The sequence below is a fragment of the Coptis chinensis genome, chromosome 2, assembly GCF_015680905.1.
Source record: "Coptis chinensis isolate HL-2020 chromosome 2, ASM1568090v1, whole genome shotgun sequence".
NCBI classification, from domain to species: Eukaryota; Viridiplantae; Streptophyta; class Magnoliopsida; order Ranunculales; family Ranunculaceae; genus Coptis; species Coptis chinensis.
In genome coordinates this window covers 56,853,147-56,868,960 of record NC_141457.1, presented here as the reverse complement: position 1 = coordinate 56,868,960, position 15,814 = coordinate 56,853,147, and the positions used below count along the sequence as shown (strand labels likewise).

General features: G+C 36.4%; 1 protein-coding gene across 3 annotated transcripts in view; it reads left to right on the top strand.

Annotated features, from left to right (window-relative positions):
- Positions 1-726: 726 nt before the first annotated feature.
- Positions 727-15,814, top strand: part of LOC147516764 (uncharacterized) — a 31,556-nt gene continuing 16,468 nt past the window's right edge. Inside the window, exons 1-14 of one of the 3 annotated variants that reach the window (XM_086589224.1) lie at positions 727-866; positions 4,295-4,646; positions 5,491-5,645; positions 5,764-6,003; positions 6,188-6,297; positions 6,389-6,466; positions 6,551-6,657; positions 8,623-8,717; positions 8,807-8,922; positions 9,043-9,146; positions 10,117-10,194; positions 10,933-11,000; positions 11,442-11,531; positions 12,792-12,862. In XM_086589224.1, the coding sequence (XP_086445350.1) occupies positions 4,318-4,646; positions 5,491-5,645; positions 5,764-6,003; positions 6,188-6,297; positions 6,389-6,466; positions 6,551-6,657; positions 8,623-8,717; positions 8,807-8,922; positions 9,043-9,146; positions 10,117-10,194; positions 10,933-11,000; positions 11,442-11,531; positions 12,792-12,862 (1,641 nt within the window). In that variant the 5' untranslated portion in view covers positions 727-866; positions 4,295-4,317. Of the gene's footprint in view, positions 867-4,294; positions 4,647-5,490; positions 5,646-5,763; positions 6,004-6,187; positions 6,298-6,388; positions 6,467-6,550; positions 6,658-8,622; positions 8,718-8,806; positions 8,923-9,042; positions 9,147-10,116; positions 10,195-10,932; positions 11,012-11,362; positions 11,532-12,791; positions 12,863-15,814 lie in introns of all 3 variants that reach the window. The other 2 variants (XM_086589221.1, XM_086589222.1) reach the window with 2 other exon arrangements.

The following is a 15,814-nucleotide window of genomic DNA, read 5'->3' as shown; positions in this document are numbered from 1 at the left end:
ATATCGCAATATATCTACAAATATCAATATTATTGTCGAAATATCACCGATATTTATAGTTGTAAATATCTCTAAGCATATAACGATATTTACTTATCTTTTGCTGAAATCTCGATATATATCACGATATATTGCGATATTTTGTATTATGGATTAGACTATTTATTTGATTTTCTCTAGTAAATGTAAGTTAATTCCACTAGGTAACTATTGTACCCATATATTTGAAAGCATGCGCCAGAAAATGTCTATATGAACTTCATAAAACTTTTATAAAACGTTTCCATGGGAATGAGTCCTGCATTTTCATAAAGTCATTTTCTTTTTCTTTATTATGGTTTTTTCATGTTGAAATTTGGGCCGGTTAAATTTATTTATAATAAAAGCCTAAAACGTACAAGTGAGTTCTCATCAAACTCTGGATGAGGATCGCAAAAAGTTTTACGAGCGTCCCATACTCCCAGGGTAAGGTTGACTATATCTGGACATTATTTACGGGCCCATATAATTGTGTGGACTGGACTCGGGCACCCAGTAGCCCACCGTATACAAACCCAGGGTGTAAAAAAATGAAAAATGAGATACTTCCAACTCCTTGAACCTATATAAACACACCCCGCTAGCAATTTTCTTTTTAGCATCTCTCTTTCTCTTTTTCTCTCTTCCAAATTTTCAAAATCTTCTTCTTCTTTTTCTCTCCACTATTTCATTCCCAAAAACCAAACTTCTCCTCCACTCCAATACCAAATTCAATTCGCTCTTCAGATCATCATCCCATATAATTACAAGTGATTGATTGTCAGAGGAAACACAGTGGTATAGAAATTATTTATTATTCTTGCTAACTGAATTGGAAAACTTAAGATGTAAGTTTTTTATTTCATTGTCTTGATATATATATTTCTAGTTTGTTATTGCATGTTGTTTTTGTTAATTTAATAATGTACTTTGTTTAAGCTGCATTATTTCGAATTGATTAAGATTATATTAAGGTTCTGTTGTCATAAGAGTATCACTGGACAGCAACTTAGGAATGTGGTAAGAGAAATGAAAAAGGAGTGGGAGACCTGCATTGGTTACTTTGTTGGACTATGTAGGAGATTGTTGTCAAGGGGGGTTGCATTAGTTATCGTACCACTGTATCTTTCCGATAGTTAAGAATACACTTATTGTCCACATTAATGTTTTATTCCAAACAAGTAGAACGCTATCGTTCCGAGTTGTATATGTCATTTTTGCATTATTATATTTCTCACAACATGCCATGTTTGAAATCTCTCTTTTCTTAAGGCTTTAAATTGCAAACGAGCTCCTTCTTCACTTTCTTGCACGTGGAATTATAAATTATCCGAGTTAAATTCATTTTGTCCTTGTTTGGTTTGTAATAGTTTCAGTTGGCTGTACTAAATTGTTATTATGATTTATGAGTGTTTGAGTCTTACACCCTATCAATTTTAAGATTAAGTATGCATGCTCAGTAAAAGTCTTGTTTCCACACATTTTTTTTAGATGATGTTATCCTTATTTATTTATTTTATGTTTCATTTTTCTTCTTCTTTCTTTGAGACTTATTGAAACTTGTCATTACTTTATTGTGACTTGTGACACCCTTGTCAAATCAAAGACTGCAAGTCAGTGTATTCAACACCTGGAGAAGATCGCGGAGCGATTATTGCAGTCTCAGCTGCGACTTACCTCTTTCCAATTCCTCCTAGATAGCTTGTTCAAATATGTCTTTGTTTTTTTCAAAGACTTCTATGTGAATGCATTTACTTAACTAGGAGCTCTTTATGGTTATACTTAAGCAGAAACTCCTGTTATGAGAATGAAAATACCCACATTCTGTTTGTATATCGAGTATTTTGTGTTTTACCTTTGTTAGAGTTCTAGAAGGACATCTCCCGAGTGGCAACTAGAGCCGAAGGCCGACACGAGTATTTAATAAATCTCCAGCATACGCTTTGAGATTGTGGTTGTCTTCATGATGTACAAGATCAAGATGTAAGAAATATGGAAGTCATGGTGCTAAATGGTTGATATCTCATTCTCCATACTTGCTATTTTTAAGTTAGAGATGCTTGATTCATGATAACCAAAGGTGTAGTGAACTTAATAGCACAAAAAGTGATAGGGGCAGGTGATCTGAAAAGGTGAAGGAACGAAAACATGTAACTATGGAATAAAAAAATGTAGAGAAGAGAGAAGAGAGCAAACTCAAGATTTTACGAGTAAAACCTCCCTAAAGATCTGAAAGTTCCACTATTAGAAGAACAATTTCTTGATGTGGGTGTTCATTTTTGTGGATGTTATTTTCCTTAACCTACTTTCAACACGAATTAAATCTTCACTTTTCCGATGAAGAAGACAAAGAAAAACAATTTTACAAATATTCTTGAACATCAGTTTGGCTACAGAAAAAAAACAAATTTTACTATTAAATGAGAGTCCCAAAGCCAACCATTCTGAAATTAATTTGGACCTCTTCTCCAAGCTGATATCATTCTGTCTCTTGGTGTCTCGAATTCAATCCGGCAGGACACCTCAATGGTGCAACTCACTTGTCATCCCGAAATCATTCCGCTTGTGAAGTTAGAAATGAAGCTGCAAGATGAAGCTAGAAATACCAAAAAGAAGTTTATTAAAAAGAAAAGAGAAATACCAAAAAGAAAAAAAAATGAAGTACAAAACATGGAGAAGGATTGTCCTTTATAAACGTTGTGTGGTGTTTAGAGGGATTAGAGCATGAAGAATATCCAGTGAGTTAGAAGACGTTGTTTAGATTGCTCAGTGAATGCAAATGGAAATGGGTATGGAGGGCTTATTAGGAACAGCAATGGAGAGACTGAGTTTGATCTATTGTGGTAGTACAAATGCTAGATCTGTTATACTGCAAGATTTTAATGGTATAGAAATTGCTATGGTAGCAGCAGCTGAGATGAACGTAAAAAAACTTATGGTGGAATCAGATTCCCAGAGAGCTGCACAAATTTTGCTGGGGGTAAGGATGACTGTCCTTGGTACTGCCTTCACATCCAAGTTTCTGTGAGAGCACTGATGATAAAATTTGAAAGCATAGAGTTCCCTCATGTTTTTGGAGGAGTAAGTAGAGCAGCTGACATACTTGCTAAGTTATGTATTTTGGGTGGAACTGTATTGTTGTTTAGCATGCCTCCACTTCAGGAAAGTCTTCATATAGTTAGAAGAGGATGCTAGAGGCAAATTGTACTTAAGGTTACCAAGTTAATATAGGTTGGAGTCTCCTAACTTCTAACTGTTTCAAAACAGAAAAAGAAAAGGGAAATAAGAAAAAAGAAGAAGAAGAAGAAGAAAAGGAACTGTGGGTACCCATTGGTGATATGCAAATTTTTCTTTTTCCTCCACATGCTACGAAATCACCTTTTTCTCTAGCACATAACTGAAAAAAAAAAATCCAAGACATGGCGAGAGAGAGCCTTTTTTTTTTTTTGGTTGGTAAGCCTGTTTTAAATGAGATCAGTAACTCTTTGATGCTGGCGGGGTTCGAGCCCCAGACCTCTGGTATCATCACTCAAAGGTTTTACCGACTTTGCTAGTCGGCACCTGCGAGAGAGAGCCTTTACCGGTGTTTACTTAAAAATCATCCAGGGCCCACCTTCTTTCATCTCGGAGTGAAGCACCTCATTGGCAGTTAAGCAACAATTATGTACTTGTATCTCCTTGACAGAGGTTTTTGGAAATGTGAAATAAGACCTAAGACTCATTTCAATATCATGGAGAGTTCTTTTCTGATTATTTCATACATGGAACCTAGTAAGCTAATGGGAAGATATTTGATAATGTTCTCCGGTCCATCCTTTTTGGGGTTGAGAGTAATTGTTTGTTTAGTACTTTAGTTGTATTGAGTGATAAACGTAGTATTGATTTGCCAATCTTTCAAACGCTTCTTTTGAATTTTTTTAACAACCTTCATTCTTCATAAAAGCCCAACATCTGTTGTAGAGTAATAAAATTTGTAGCTTGATATATAGATATCTCATATCTGGGATATGAATGTAATCTTCAAAAGCATATATACATGGCCTACGGACTTTAATATTCACATATAGTTTTATGGCTGGTGTGAAAGCTGCAATTTTCAATCTCTGCTTTGATACTTATTTGAAAATATTACTCGTTGATGTGGTGCTAACTGGAAATTAGTACATGCGTGGAAGTAGTTATGATTCGAACTGTTCAAAGCAGTCACATTCTTTTTACCTATTATCTTACGCCTTTCAAATAAAGATTGTGATTGGAGGCTGTTTCTGAGTTTCAGCTATATTTTGGAGTTGGGATCTTATGAAGTACATACCTCCCAGCAATCTGCCTCCATTCAGTATGACACCTCTAAAAGAGAAGGATGAAATTACAGATCCTGGAGCCACTGCTTCTTGTCCTGCTGAACCTGATATTGATATTGACCTCAGAGAAGTTTATTTCTTGATTATGCAGTTCCTATCAGATGGGCCGTGTCAGAGAACATGTGTGCAATTTTGGAGTGAACTTTTGGAATATCAACTTTTACCTCGAAGGTATCATGCTTGGTATTCAAGAAGTGGTGCAGAAAGTGGGGATGAAAAAAATAACGGCTTTTCCTTTCCACTGAGCTATAATCAATTGGTCGAGAGGTATATATTATGCTTAACTCCCATCTCTAGTTTCTTTGTGATTTTTGTATCTTAGTTTACCTAGTAGAAATACGATGATGATGGTTACTCTAGGTCTTTGTAGCATGATTTATGTTTATACTTCATCCATATTTGTTTATCATCTGATATTGGTGAGGTGATTCCTAAATCTTCATTTTCGTTATATGATTTCTGTCCTTGTACCAAATTACCAATCCAGAAGAAGAAAATTTTCATCAGACCTAATTCATTCCCTGTACGGCTGCACGTATTATGGATGTGGATCTTGGTCTGAATATATGCTTAATTGGTGTGGATATATTTAAGTTTACCGATAGATAAAGAAGGATATATGATTATATGGTAGTTGGTAGCTTAAGAGGGAATTCCGCATCGAAGTCATTTGTGTGTGTTGGAATAGTCATCGTTACGACGGCGAACAATTTCAATATAATAAATTGTGATTTGGAAAGTTTATCACCAAACAGATAAAAAAATGTCTCCAATTTGCAAATTATAAAAATATTGACTGTGTATTACACTCGGTGAAGCCTAAGGTACAAGTTTAAGATTTGCAGGAGCCATATAATTATTTTTCCTTTTAAGTGGTACCCATATATCTGATTGTTAGCAGAACTGATTTATTCTGATTCTGAGCCGCACAGTTTTTCCTTGGTGACAGAGTTCAGTATTGTTGTATATAATAGATTTTATGTGATTACCTCATATAGTTATATTAAAGTCAGATAAAATCGAGCCCGCTAGCTGATTCTAGTTAATATTTTGATGAATTTTCTATGAAAATTTACCAACTTGTACAGTGTATCTTGTGTTCTACTCTTAGGTATCCTCACATAGAAAAGAATCATTTGTTAAAGCTTCTGAAGCAATTGATACTCAGCTCAGTCTCACCATCGCGTGGTATGACTGGAGGATACATGCCAAATGCAGCTGATGTTCCTACCCTACTTGGATCTGATTCGTTTTCACTCCTAGAATGTATGTGACTTTTAGTTGTTTAACTTTTCTAGGATTCCATATTCTGTAGCATACATTCGTGTGATAATTGAATATGTTATTTGGCATGTAATTAACTTTCCAAGTTTCTGGTTTTCAGCTGAAAGGAAAAGAGAAGATACAGTACTTAAGCGTCCACCTGGTCACTTGCGTTGGCCGCATATGCAGGCTGATCAGGTGCATGGCTTAGGCCTGAGGGAATTAGGAGGTGGTTTTGCAAAACACCATCGTGCTCCATCCATTCGTGCTGCTTGTTATGCAGTAGCTAAACCTTCAACTATGGTCCAAAAGATACAACACATAAAGAAGCTAAGGGGACATAGGAATGCTGTCTATTGTGGTATGATTTTTTGACTCCATCATGAAGTCCAACACACTATGTTGTTAAACTAGAATAGGACATAACATGTTTACTAGAAATTGCCTTGACTTGGATTATAGAACACTACTCTCTCTCTACTAGATTTTTTTTAGCTGGAGATAGTTAATCTCATGCGGATCTTGTGGTTGTTTTACTCCTGTAGCCATATTTGATCAGTCAGGGAGACATGTAATTACTGGTTCAGATGATCGCCTTGTAAAAATTTGGTCGATGGAGACTGCATTTTGCTTAGCAAGCTGCCGTGGACATGAAGTGAGTAATTCTGGCCCATATCTTTTGCATGCCTTCAAAGGTTGTCTTTTTCGGTTTGTTGTTTCACTCATACCATTATATTCTACAAAAGGGCGACATTACGGACTTGGCTGTGAGTTCAAACAATTTTTTGGTGGCATCTGCCTCGAATGACTTTACTATTCGAGTGGTATGATTTTCTTTCTGGCTTAAATAATTAAACCACTTCTGTTTTGTACTGTGAAAAGTGATGATTCTTTCTTCTGTGCTACAGTGGCATTTGCCAGATGGAGCTCCAATTTCAGTTTTACGGGGACATATGGGATCTGTAACTGCCATTGCCTTTAGTCCCAGGCCTGGCTGTTCGCCACATCTTTTATCGTAATACCCATTCTTTGAGTAATTCTTTTATGATTGTCTGTTGCATCCACCAGTTGTGCATTGATAATACTAATAATTAAATGCCCGATTCATAGCACATGTCCTGATTGTTCTGATGATGTCCTCTATCTCTCTTGAGTGGACTTTTCTGGAAACTGTGTTGTACTGTTGTTGTTCAATTATGTTGTAACGCCCCACCACTCACCACATGTCGATATTGTCCCCACTTATGCCACCCAAAGGCCAAGGTCCAAAGCCTGCCCATACATGGTTGTGGGGTTTTAACTCAAAAGACCTTGACATTAGTAAGTGGGACGCAATCTAATATATCCAGAATCCAAGACGGCTTCCTATCAGATGAGGGTATTACGTATGTTCGTCTAACACAATTATGAAGAATTTTCTTCTTCCAACACTATTATGAAGAATTTTCTTTTACATGTCATTGTGTGTCTTTCTGTCAAATGCATTGTCAACCACTATGAAACTGAAGCTTATAAATTTTGCGTATTCAATTCTCTTTCAAAGATGTCTCGCAGAATTTATCTTCAATCCTTTTTTGAATGTAATTGAAAACTCTTTCGTTCTTTCAGGATGTTATACCTTCCTTGTCGTCTCTGCGTCAGTCATGGTTATATATTCGTCTCAATGTAATTTTGTCACATTTGCTATGAGCTGAGTTATAGCCCAATTCTTAATCAATGAGAAAGTTTGGTGTCCACTTATATACTTTAAACTGTATTAATTTGCGAATAAAATTTATAACTTGATAACCTGCATACTTGTGTAGTTGTGTCGCTTCCAATATTTTCTTTTATCCTTTTAGTAGTAATTTTACTTTATCTATTACTTATTTGCTAATATTAACGCTTTTTGATTCATAGAGAGGTTATGATGGTTTTCATATTAGTTATCTTATCTTACTTTTTATAAAATAAATGGGATGAGCTAGAGTGTCTTATGGTATGTCTCAAGGTGTGGTTTGCCCAGAATGCTCCTACATGCTAGATAAATATGCATCAGAGCAATGTCAGAGGCTATTTGGCCTTATTGTGATGACAATTCTAAATGTCGGCTTTACAAAGGGAAGCAACAATTTGTTTTAATGTGGTTACGTTTGTGCCACTTGGCAGATCTAATGTTTTAGTCCCACTCTTTGATTTACCAAAACTGGCTTTCCTCGCTCTAAATATTTGGACACAATACCATCAAAAGCAATGAAAACTGTGAATGCCCCCAACTTTTCTATCTGTGCATCTGATTGTAGGTTTGGTATCATCCAAAGGTCTCTGCCTCCATATTAGATGCTATAGCACGTGCAAAACTTTCATATGTCGAAGCACAATGATTTTGTTTTCTTCAAGGTCTTGACAAAAAATTTCAACTATACTTATGCTTAACTCAAACACGCATGGAGGCTTAAAAACACAGACATGCATGCGCACACACCCATCCATGAAGTTCAATTATCGAGTTAAAGCAGCTCTTAAATGGAGTACAATGTAACAGCCTAAGTAGAAGAGCTGCGTCTGTTTGATGAAATTGTTATTTTCATTTCTACTGCTACTGCTGTGGCTGTATGTGTGTGTGAACGCCTCCTTTGTGTATGAAGCTGATAATTTGGGTGGCACATCCTTGGATATGGATAGGTCACATCATGTTACATCAGTATATGTCTGTCCACATTATGGTGTATCTGTGTTTGTCTGAACTCTCATTTAGACATTTACATATGAAATTGGTTGTTTTTCCACACTTGTGTATGGATCTGCAGTTACAGTATACATATTTTCATTATGATGGAGTTATATACAGTACTGTGTATCTCTTGTCAAAATTCAAGTTCCCCAGGACAAGCTTTAAGACATCTTTCCAATTAACAGCCATCATCTACGGTAGAACCTATTCTTTACTTGATGATTTTGGCTTTGCGATTAATATTCTGCTGTCTGATTTCCCTTACAGATCATCAGATGATGGTACATGTCGCATTTGGGATGCTAGGCTCTCCCAGCCTAGTCTACGTATTTACCTTCCAAAGCCTTCAGATCCTATAGCTGGTTAGTTTATTTCCAGACACTGTCTTTGGACTAGTTAACTCTGCTTCGGGCAATAACAACTCACACTGAGAATTTGCAAATAATTACAGGGAAAAGCAATGGTCCCACCTCGAGTTCTGCTCCACTTAATCATCAGATATTGTGCTGCGCATATAATGCTAGTGGAACTGTTTTTGTCACTGGTAGCTCCGACACTTTTGCAAGGGTACAATTAGACACTTGTGCTGTAATTTGTCCTTATCTACAATCATTTCTGTGGTACAGGTTCAGAAATATGTATTGATTTTGCGAGCAACGTATGGTAAATGAAGTTGGTTTGTTGCAGGTTTGGAATGCTTGTAAATCCAGCAGTAATGACTCCGAGCAACACATTCATGAGATGGACGTGTTGTCTGGCCATGAAAATGACGTCAATTATGTGCAGTTCAGGTTAGTTTTCCTGATCGCCATAAGCTGGTGTGTAGGGGGATAGAACACAGGTTTCAACATGTCTGTACCAATTGATTATATTCGTTACTTGTTCACACCATTACTGAGTTTGCAATTTTTTTCAGAATATTTTGGTTTTCCAATCAGTCTAGACTCTAGATGCATTGTATTGGATATTTTGATGTATACTCGATATTTTGTGAAATCTGTATCTTAGTATTGAAAATGGAAAACTCGCCCAGTTTGAGAGCTCTTTCTATGGTTCACACTACCTTTTGTGTTAGAATGTGATGTGTTATTGAATGCAGAAGCAAATTTAATTCAACACCAATGAAAAATTAAGGCCAAGTTAAACCTTAATTTGATCGAAAAGGGTGGTTTTAGATATCCCTAATATCCACACACTCTAATCCAAAAATGAAAAATCAATATTCTCAATAATCAATCTCTTAATTTGTGTCCGTAGCCTTATTTGTACAAATCATTCCTTGGAGCACCGGGAATCCTAATTAGAAAGTAACTCAAACTAAACTCGATTACTGCAAAGCAGTGGGGAGTGAGTGGCGCTGCGGAGAGAGAGAGTTATTTATTGAGGGAAGGAGAAGAGGCGAAGAAGATGAGAGGGCGAGACAGACAGATAAACAGATGGTGGTCAAGTAACATTCTGGACTGCACCCCTCCCGAAAGGCCCAAGATCCGTTTGCTCCACTCACTCGACTAATCCTACGAATTAAACTAGGTTTCTGATATGCATTATTTCTTCAGATTGTGTTATGGAGTGTGCCAGTTTCTTTGTTATGTGGATGACGTGTATTCAATAATTTTTGTTAGTTTCCTAGATGCCACCAATCACCCCCCTCCCCATCACTTCTTCTAAATATTTCATTAAAATTTGAGTCTGATAACACCCCCCTCCCCCTCTTCCCTTGCATTTTTGCATGCTGATCCTTCTTGTTGCCTCGCTTTGCAGCGGTTGTGCTGTGGCGTCAAGATCTTCTACAATCGACAGTCTGAAAGAAGACGGTGCTTCAAAATTCAAAAATTCGTGGTCTGTCTGTAAGCTCTTAACTAAGTTGCTTGGGAACAATTGAGGGATCTCTGATGATTTTCTGGAGTCTTTTGCTAATATTGTTCTCATCACTTAATAGATATTCCAATCGTGGCTTGTTTAAATTCTAGATGGCCCTTTTTCACATACCACATCATCCATAAAGCTGATATAGGTATGTTCCTACGCCAGACATTAATCTTTATGGATGATGTGGTATGTATGAAAAGAAGGATTGTCTAATATGAAGATGGGCTTAGGATCAGCTGGACCATGGTCTTTTAAATTTAAACAATATGCTAATTTTGAGATTATTAGTCCCACGTTTGGAAGTTTAAGCCTTGCATAATAATATATAAGTTCCTAGGGCCGCTCTACTCATTGTCAATTGGTTTTGAGTTGGATGCTCCAAAGTTTAAGAATTCTAAATTGTTCTTGATTTTTCTTTTTTAAGTAATATTGTTGTTTAGTAGCTTTGTACCATGTGAAAAGGAAAACCAGATCTTGTTGTCTGACATTAGAATGATATATAAATCATACCTGGATAGCCTTGTAAATCTGATGCGTGAAACCTCTCAAAGTGTATCAACATGTTTCTTGCACATGGATTTTGTGTTTGACAAGTGATCTCATAGAAAATTGGGTGTATAGTGGCATAAGTGAGTAGCATCTGAAAATTTTCGACCTCAGTTCATATTAAATGAACTTAACAAATTTTCTTTGTTTGTATGTTTCCAGGTTTGCTCATGACAACATAGTTACATGTTCTCGTGATGGAAGTGCAATTATTTGGATTCCAAGATCACGTAGATCTCATGTAAACTCACCTATTTTCATGTGTTGTGGGTTTGATAGTTTTTTTTTTTTTTTTTAATCTTTTCTTGAGTGGGTGGCTATTAGGATTATTAGGGCTACTAGGGTCTAGGGTGTATTAAGGGTATGGGTCTGGGTCCTTGGAGATTAGTTTTCTGGTTAAAACTCTTTGGTATTGGTGTTATTTACATGATTATTAATCATTTATCTTTTATGACAAAAAAATGTTCTTTTCGAGATTGAACTTTATCATGCAGTTTCCACCAAGTAATTAAATTTTAATATTCTACTTATCATTCCTTTTGGGTAATTTAGTTGAACTAGATGGTCTTTCTTGGCCATTTGCTTGTTGTAGGTAAAAATTGGTCGCTGGACACGAGCATACCATCTCAAAGTACCTCCCCCACCAATGCCTCCTCAATCTTCCCGTGCAGGCCCTCGCCAAAGATTGCTTCCAGCCCCCCGTGGTGTTAATATGATTGTGTGGAGCCTAGATAACCGCTTTGTGCTGGCTGCCATAATGGGTATGTATTTACTGTTTCTCTTAATTTTATCTACATGGAAATTATTTTGGTCATACTATGAGATGTGAACTCATTCACTTTCTATCCTGCGTAATGAAATCCTTGAGATATGTTTTGACTTTTCATTTCTAGAAAGGAAAGTTTTGATTTATGGTCCTCATTTGATACAAGGAAAAGAAGAAGAGAAAATACGTTTCTAGATAATTAATATGGATATATACTATATAACTAACCGTATAAAGATTTCATGCTTGAGTTGTGTTCATGTGTGTTTGTTTACAACAATTTGTGCCTTTTGGTGCCATGAAGGATAAAATTGGAGGGATTTGAGTATCATAATTGTGAACACTGGGAAGGCTAACAGTCCACGATTACCTTATATCTGATAATGTGCGAAACATCTGTGGGCACTATAAGTTCCTGAATATACACAAGTCGCATGAGGAATAATTGGTTGCTAATCTAATCAGTACAGTGATCAGATTAAACTGTGAGGGTAGGAAGAGAGTCGAGGGAAATCCTAGTGTCTTCTTCGGATAGCGTTGCTATTTATATTTTGTAGTGAAAGATGCATCGGGAAATGACTGAGCTAGCGCCTAGTGCTAAGACAAGCTAGCTTGGTTTGAAATAATTTTCAGAGCCAAGGGAGTTGTGGGAGGTAATATAATTGCTTCGATTGCTTCCTTAAGTGACTTTCTACTAGATTTAGGTGTGTGCCACGTTAGGAAATCCTCACACTGCAAGGTGGTGCAATTTGCTTAAGGTTTAGCTGCTTGGCATCTGTGAATGGTAGGGCCTCTTACTCCCATACTAGTGCAATCCTAGATCCAGTAGACTAGGATTACTTGTTGATTAGCCTGTACTTTATAACAGCTGGAGTACTAATTGTAAAATCCAGTTTTGATGGTCTACTGAATAAAGAAAGTAAAGAAAAAACAAAAAGGCAGCATGTATGCCCCAAACAAATGTTTAAGATTCTTGCGGTTACTTTTTCACAAAACTCTGGAGATGTTGTAGACCCAAAGGTCTTTTTTTTTTTTTTTTTTTTTAATCTTTACTTTTTCCCTACTCAGCCACCAAATGTTTCTGTTACCCACTGAAAGAGTCTTCTTTAAAGGAGTGTTTTGGAGCAGAATTGGACTATGTGATTGTACATTTGTGCAAGAAAAGTAACATATATGCTGAACATCCTAATGATAAGAGCAGTTCTCTCTTTCACATTTCAACTCGTAATTCTTACTCTAAAAGGTCTTGATGCAGATCGGCGGATATGTGTTTGGAATGCGGTTGATGGCAGCTTAGTTCATTCTTTGACTGGTCATACTGAATCTGTAAGAGTTCTTACGTTCGAAATTTAATTGCTTGCAACCTTTTGAATGGCGTGGTCAGTGTTTGTGTAAATGGTAAACTTTTAAATTGGTAGGCTAGTTTTGATTTCACCAACTTAGTACTTCTCCTGGTTTTTTTGAGATGCTTAGATCTCAATAATATAGAGTCTGATGCAAGTTACGAAATGTTCAGGTATCGAGTTTTAGAGAATACTAGTGTTTTGTATGCCTTTTTTTACCCTATAGAAAACACATTTGAGATATGGTGATATCTTTCTCATAGTACCACTTTTGTGGCATCAGATATAAATCAGAAATTATTACAAATTAGTTTTTTTTTTTTTTTTTTTTTTTTTTTTTTTAAAATGGCAATATCTTTGAAGAAAACTATTACCAATGTTTCTTTGGATGGACTGAGACTAGAATCCGTGTTATGACGAATACCTTGACCAGTTTTGATTGGAAGGAAGAAGTGTCCCGTCTTTATGACGCAGATAGGATTGTTAGAGGTGATCTCAAGAATGCATGTATGTCTTCACTTCTTCGATGGAGCAAACATCTTGGAAGCAAAATTCAGGAGTTAAGAAATTTATGGAAGATTGAAGGAATACAAAAAACTGAAAAAAGTTTCACGAGCTAGCAAATACATGAACGAGAAGTATTGAAATATTGAATTGATATTACGACTTGTATAACGAAACACGTGGTTGACTTCTACGAAGAACTTTACGGAAGACGTATACTTGGAGATAGAAACTTGTGGAGGCAAATCACCTGGTACCAATTACTTCCCGTTTGAGTTTGTGGAAGATGTTAGAGAACTTTATAGGTGAAGATTTTTTAAGGTTGGAAAAGAACTCAATAATTGTAATTCTTTGAGTTAGTTCCATTTCTTCCGCACAATAAAAGAAGGCAAGCCTTCAGGATTCTAAGCCCATTACCCTCACTGGCGTTGCTTATAACTTTGTTGCTTTGCAATTGAAGATAGCCTTCCTCATTAACCTCACAGGAACAAAATGCATTTATCTGTGGATAACCGCATTACACAAAATTCTTACGGTGGGCAAGCTTTGTTGAAGAGGTGTGATCATTCCTAAAACAAATTATGTGGAGGAGGATATTGTGCACTTATTTCTCTCTGTAAGTTGGCTAAGGTGATACGGGACTCTTTTTCGGGCTCATTTTCAGCCACATTGGCGAAGACCCGGTGCCATGATGGAAGGCCTTAATCTATCTATTCCGGGATTTGGGTTGTTGGCAAGAAGAAGCTGGCTATTTGGCCACATCAAAATAACTTTTTTTGGTGCATGAAAGAAAGAAACAACCACATCTTCAATTCGGAGGAAGGATCTATAGATCTTTGGTGGGAATCAAGGAATTTTTTTTTCTCAAGGCTACAATTTTTTCCCTTTTTGTGGGCTACCAATCTTTGTAATTTTTTAGCGAGATGGGATACCCTTATTTTGTAAAACGGTATGCAGGTTACCTTTTTAAGGTTCTTGCTAATGGGGTAATGCACTAATTATGGAAGGCTTTGGCGTATCCCGTCTATGCACTTTTGCAACATCAATGGAATTTGTTTTAGCAACGAAAAAGTATAGTTTTAATTTGAGTTAGTCATGAAAAACTGAAAATTCGGAAGTGTTATAGAATCAGTCACATATTATGTTATTTCGATATGCTTATTATAAAGTTGATCGAGAAGATAAGAGATTGCAAGTTGGCTGCATGTTTTCTTTATTATACAGTATACTAATTTATTTAATAAAGTGTTTGTTTGGTAGCGTGAGAAACTTTCTTCAGGTTTTGTGGGGGGTTTTTTTTGGGGGAGGGGTGACTTAAGTTATCGAACTATCTCCAGCTATGTGTTTTGGGGAATATTTTCTTTTCTATGGAAAATGCCAAATCAATGTACTATATTTGTATTAACTTTTAGAAAGACAACTTAGAGTTGCATTCTTTTGTAGAAGAACTCCATCCCACATAGAGTTGCTTTCTTTTGTCGGGGTGCTTTCTTGGATAGGAATCAAACCATTAGCAATCTAAATCGGAAAGGCATGAATATTGACAATGTGTGCTTGTATTGCAAGGTAGTTGAGGAAGATGTGGATCACCTTCTTAATTGTCCAATCACTTTTGGGATTCTGCTCTATTCTTTGCACCTTTCAATGTTATTTGGGTGCCACCATCTAATATTAATGAGGCATTGGGGAAGCTCTCTAATAAAGACAAATGGTTAGCAGTTAACCTTCCAAATGCCATTGTATGGCCACTATGAAAGTGTTGAGATATTTAGTCCCACATGGGATGTGTATGTTTGTCCATGTGTTAGGCTCAAGTAATGCCACACGTGAGGGGAAGAAACATGAGAATATTTGAACAAAAAGAGAAGGGAACACATAAGCTAGTAGAGGAGATCAAGGAGCTTCTTTTTGATTGGGCTTGTGCTAAATCATTATATAAGGATGTACGATTTGTTGATTTCATTTGCAATTGGGATGGGATAGTGAGATGAGCGCACTTTCGTAAAGGGTATTGGGAGTGTAAAATTGGTCGAGTAGCTCCTAGTTACTTGGACCGAAAACATTATAATCTTTATCATCATTATTATATACAAAAAAAAAAAAAAAAAAAAAAAACAACCCTTATCGGCTTGACCTATACTATTAAGTAGCATGCCTCTTTTGACTTTTAAAGTTAGACATAAACCCTCAATGATGAACTAGGGGATGCCTTTTGGGGGATAAGAAATTCATGGAGATTATCCTCAGAGAAATTATAATGTGGATAAACAATTGGCAGAAGCAACTATTATAAAAATCCACACTTAACTAAAATTATCAACTTCTTCATGAACCCTAACAATCACACCTTTTCTAATCTCTCCAATAAGTCATTAACATCAACCCTGACCCAGACTTAATTACAATCTTTTATTTACATTGACACGGTAGG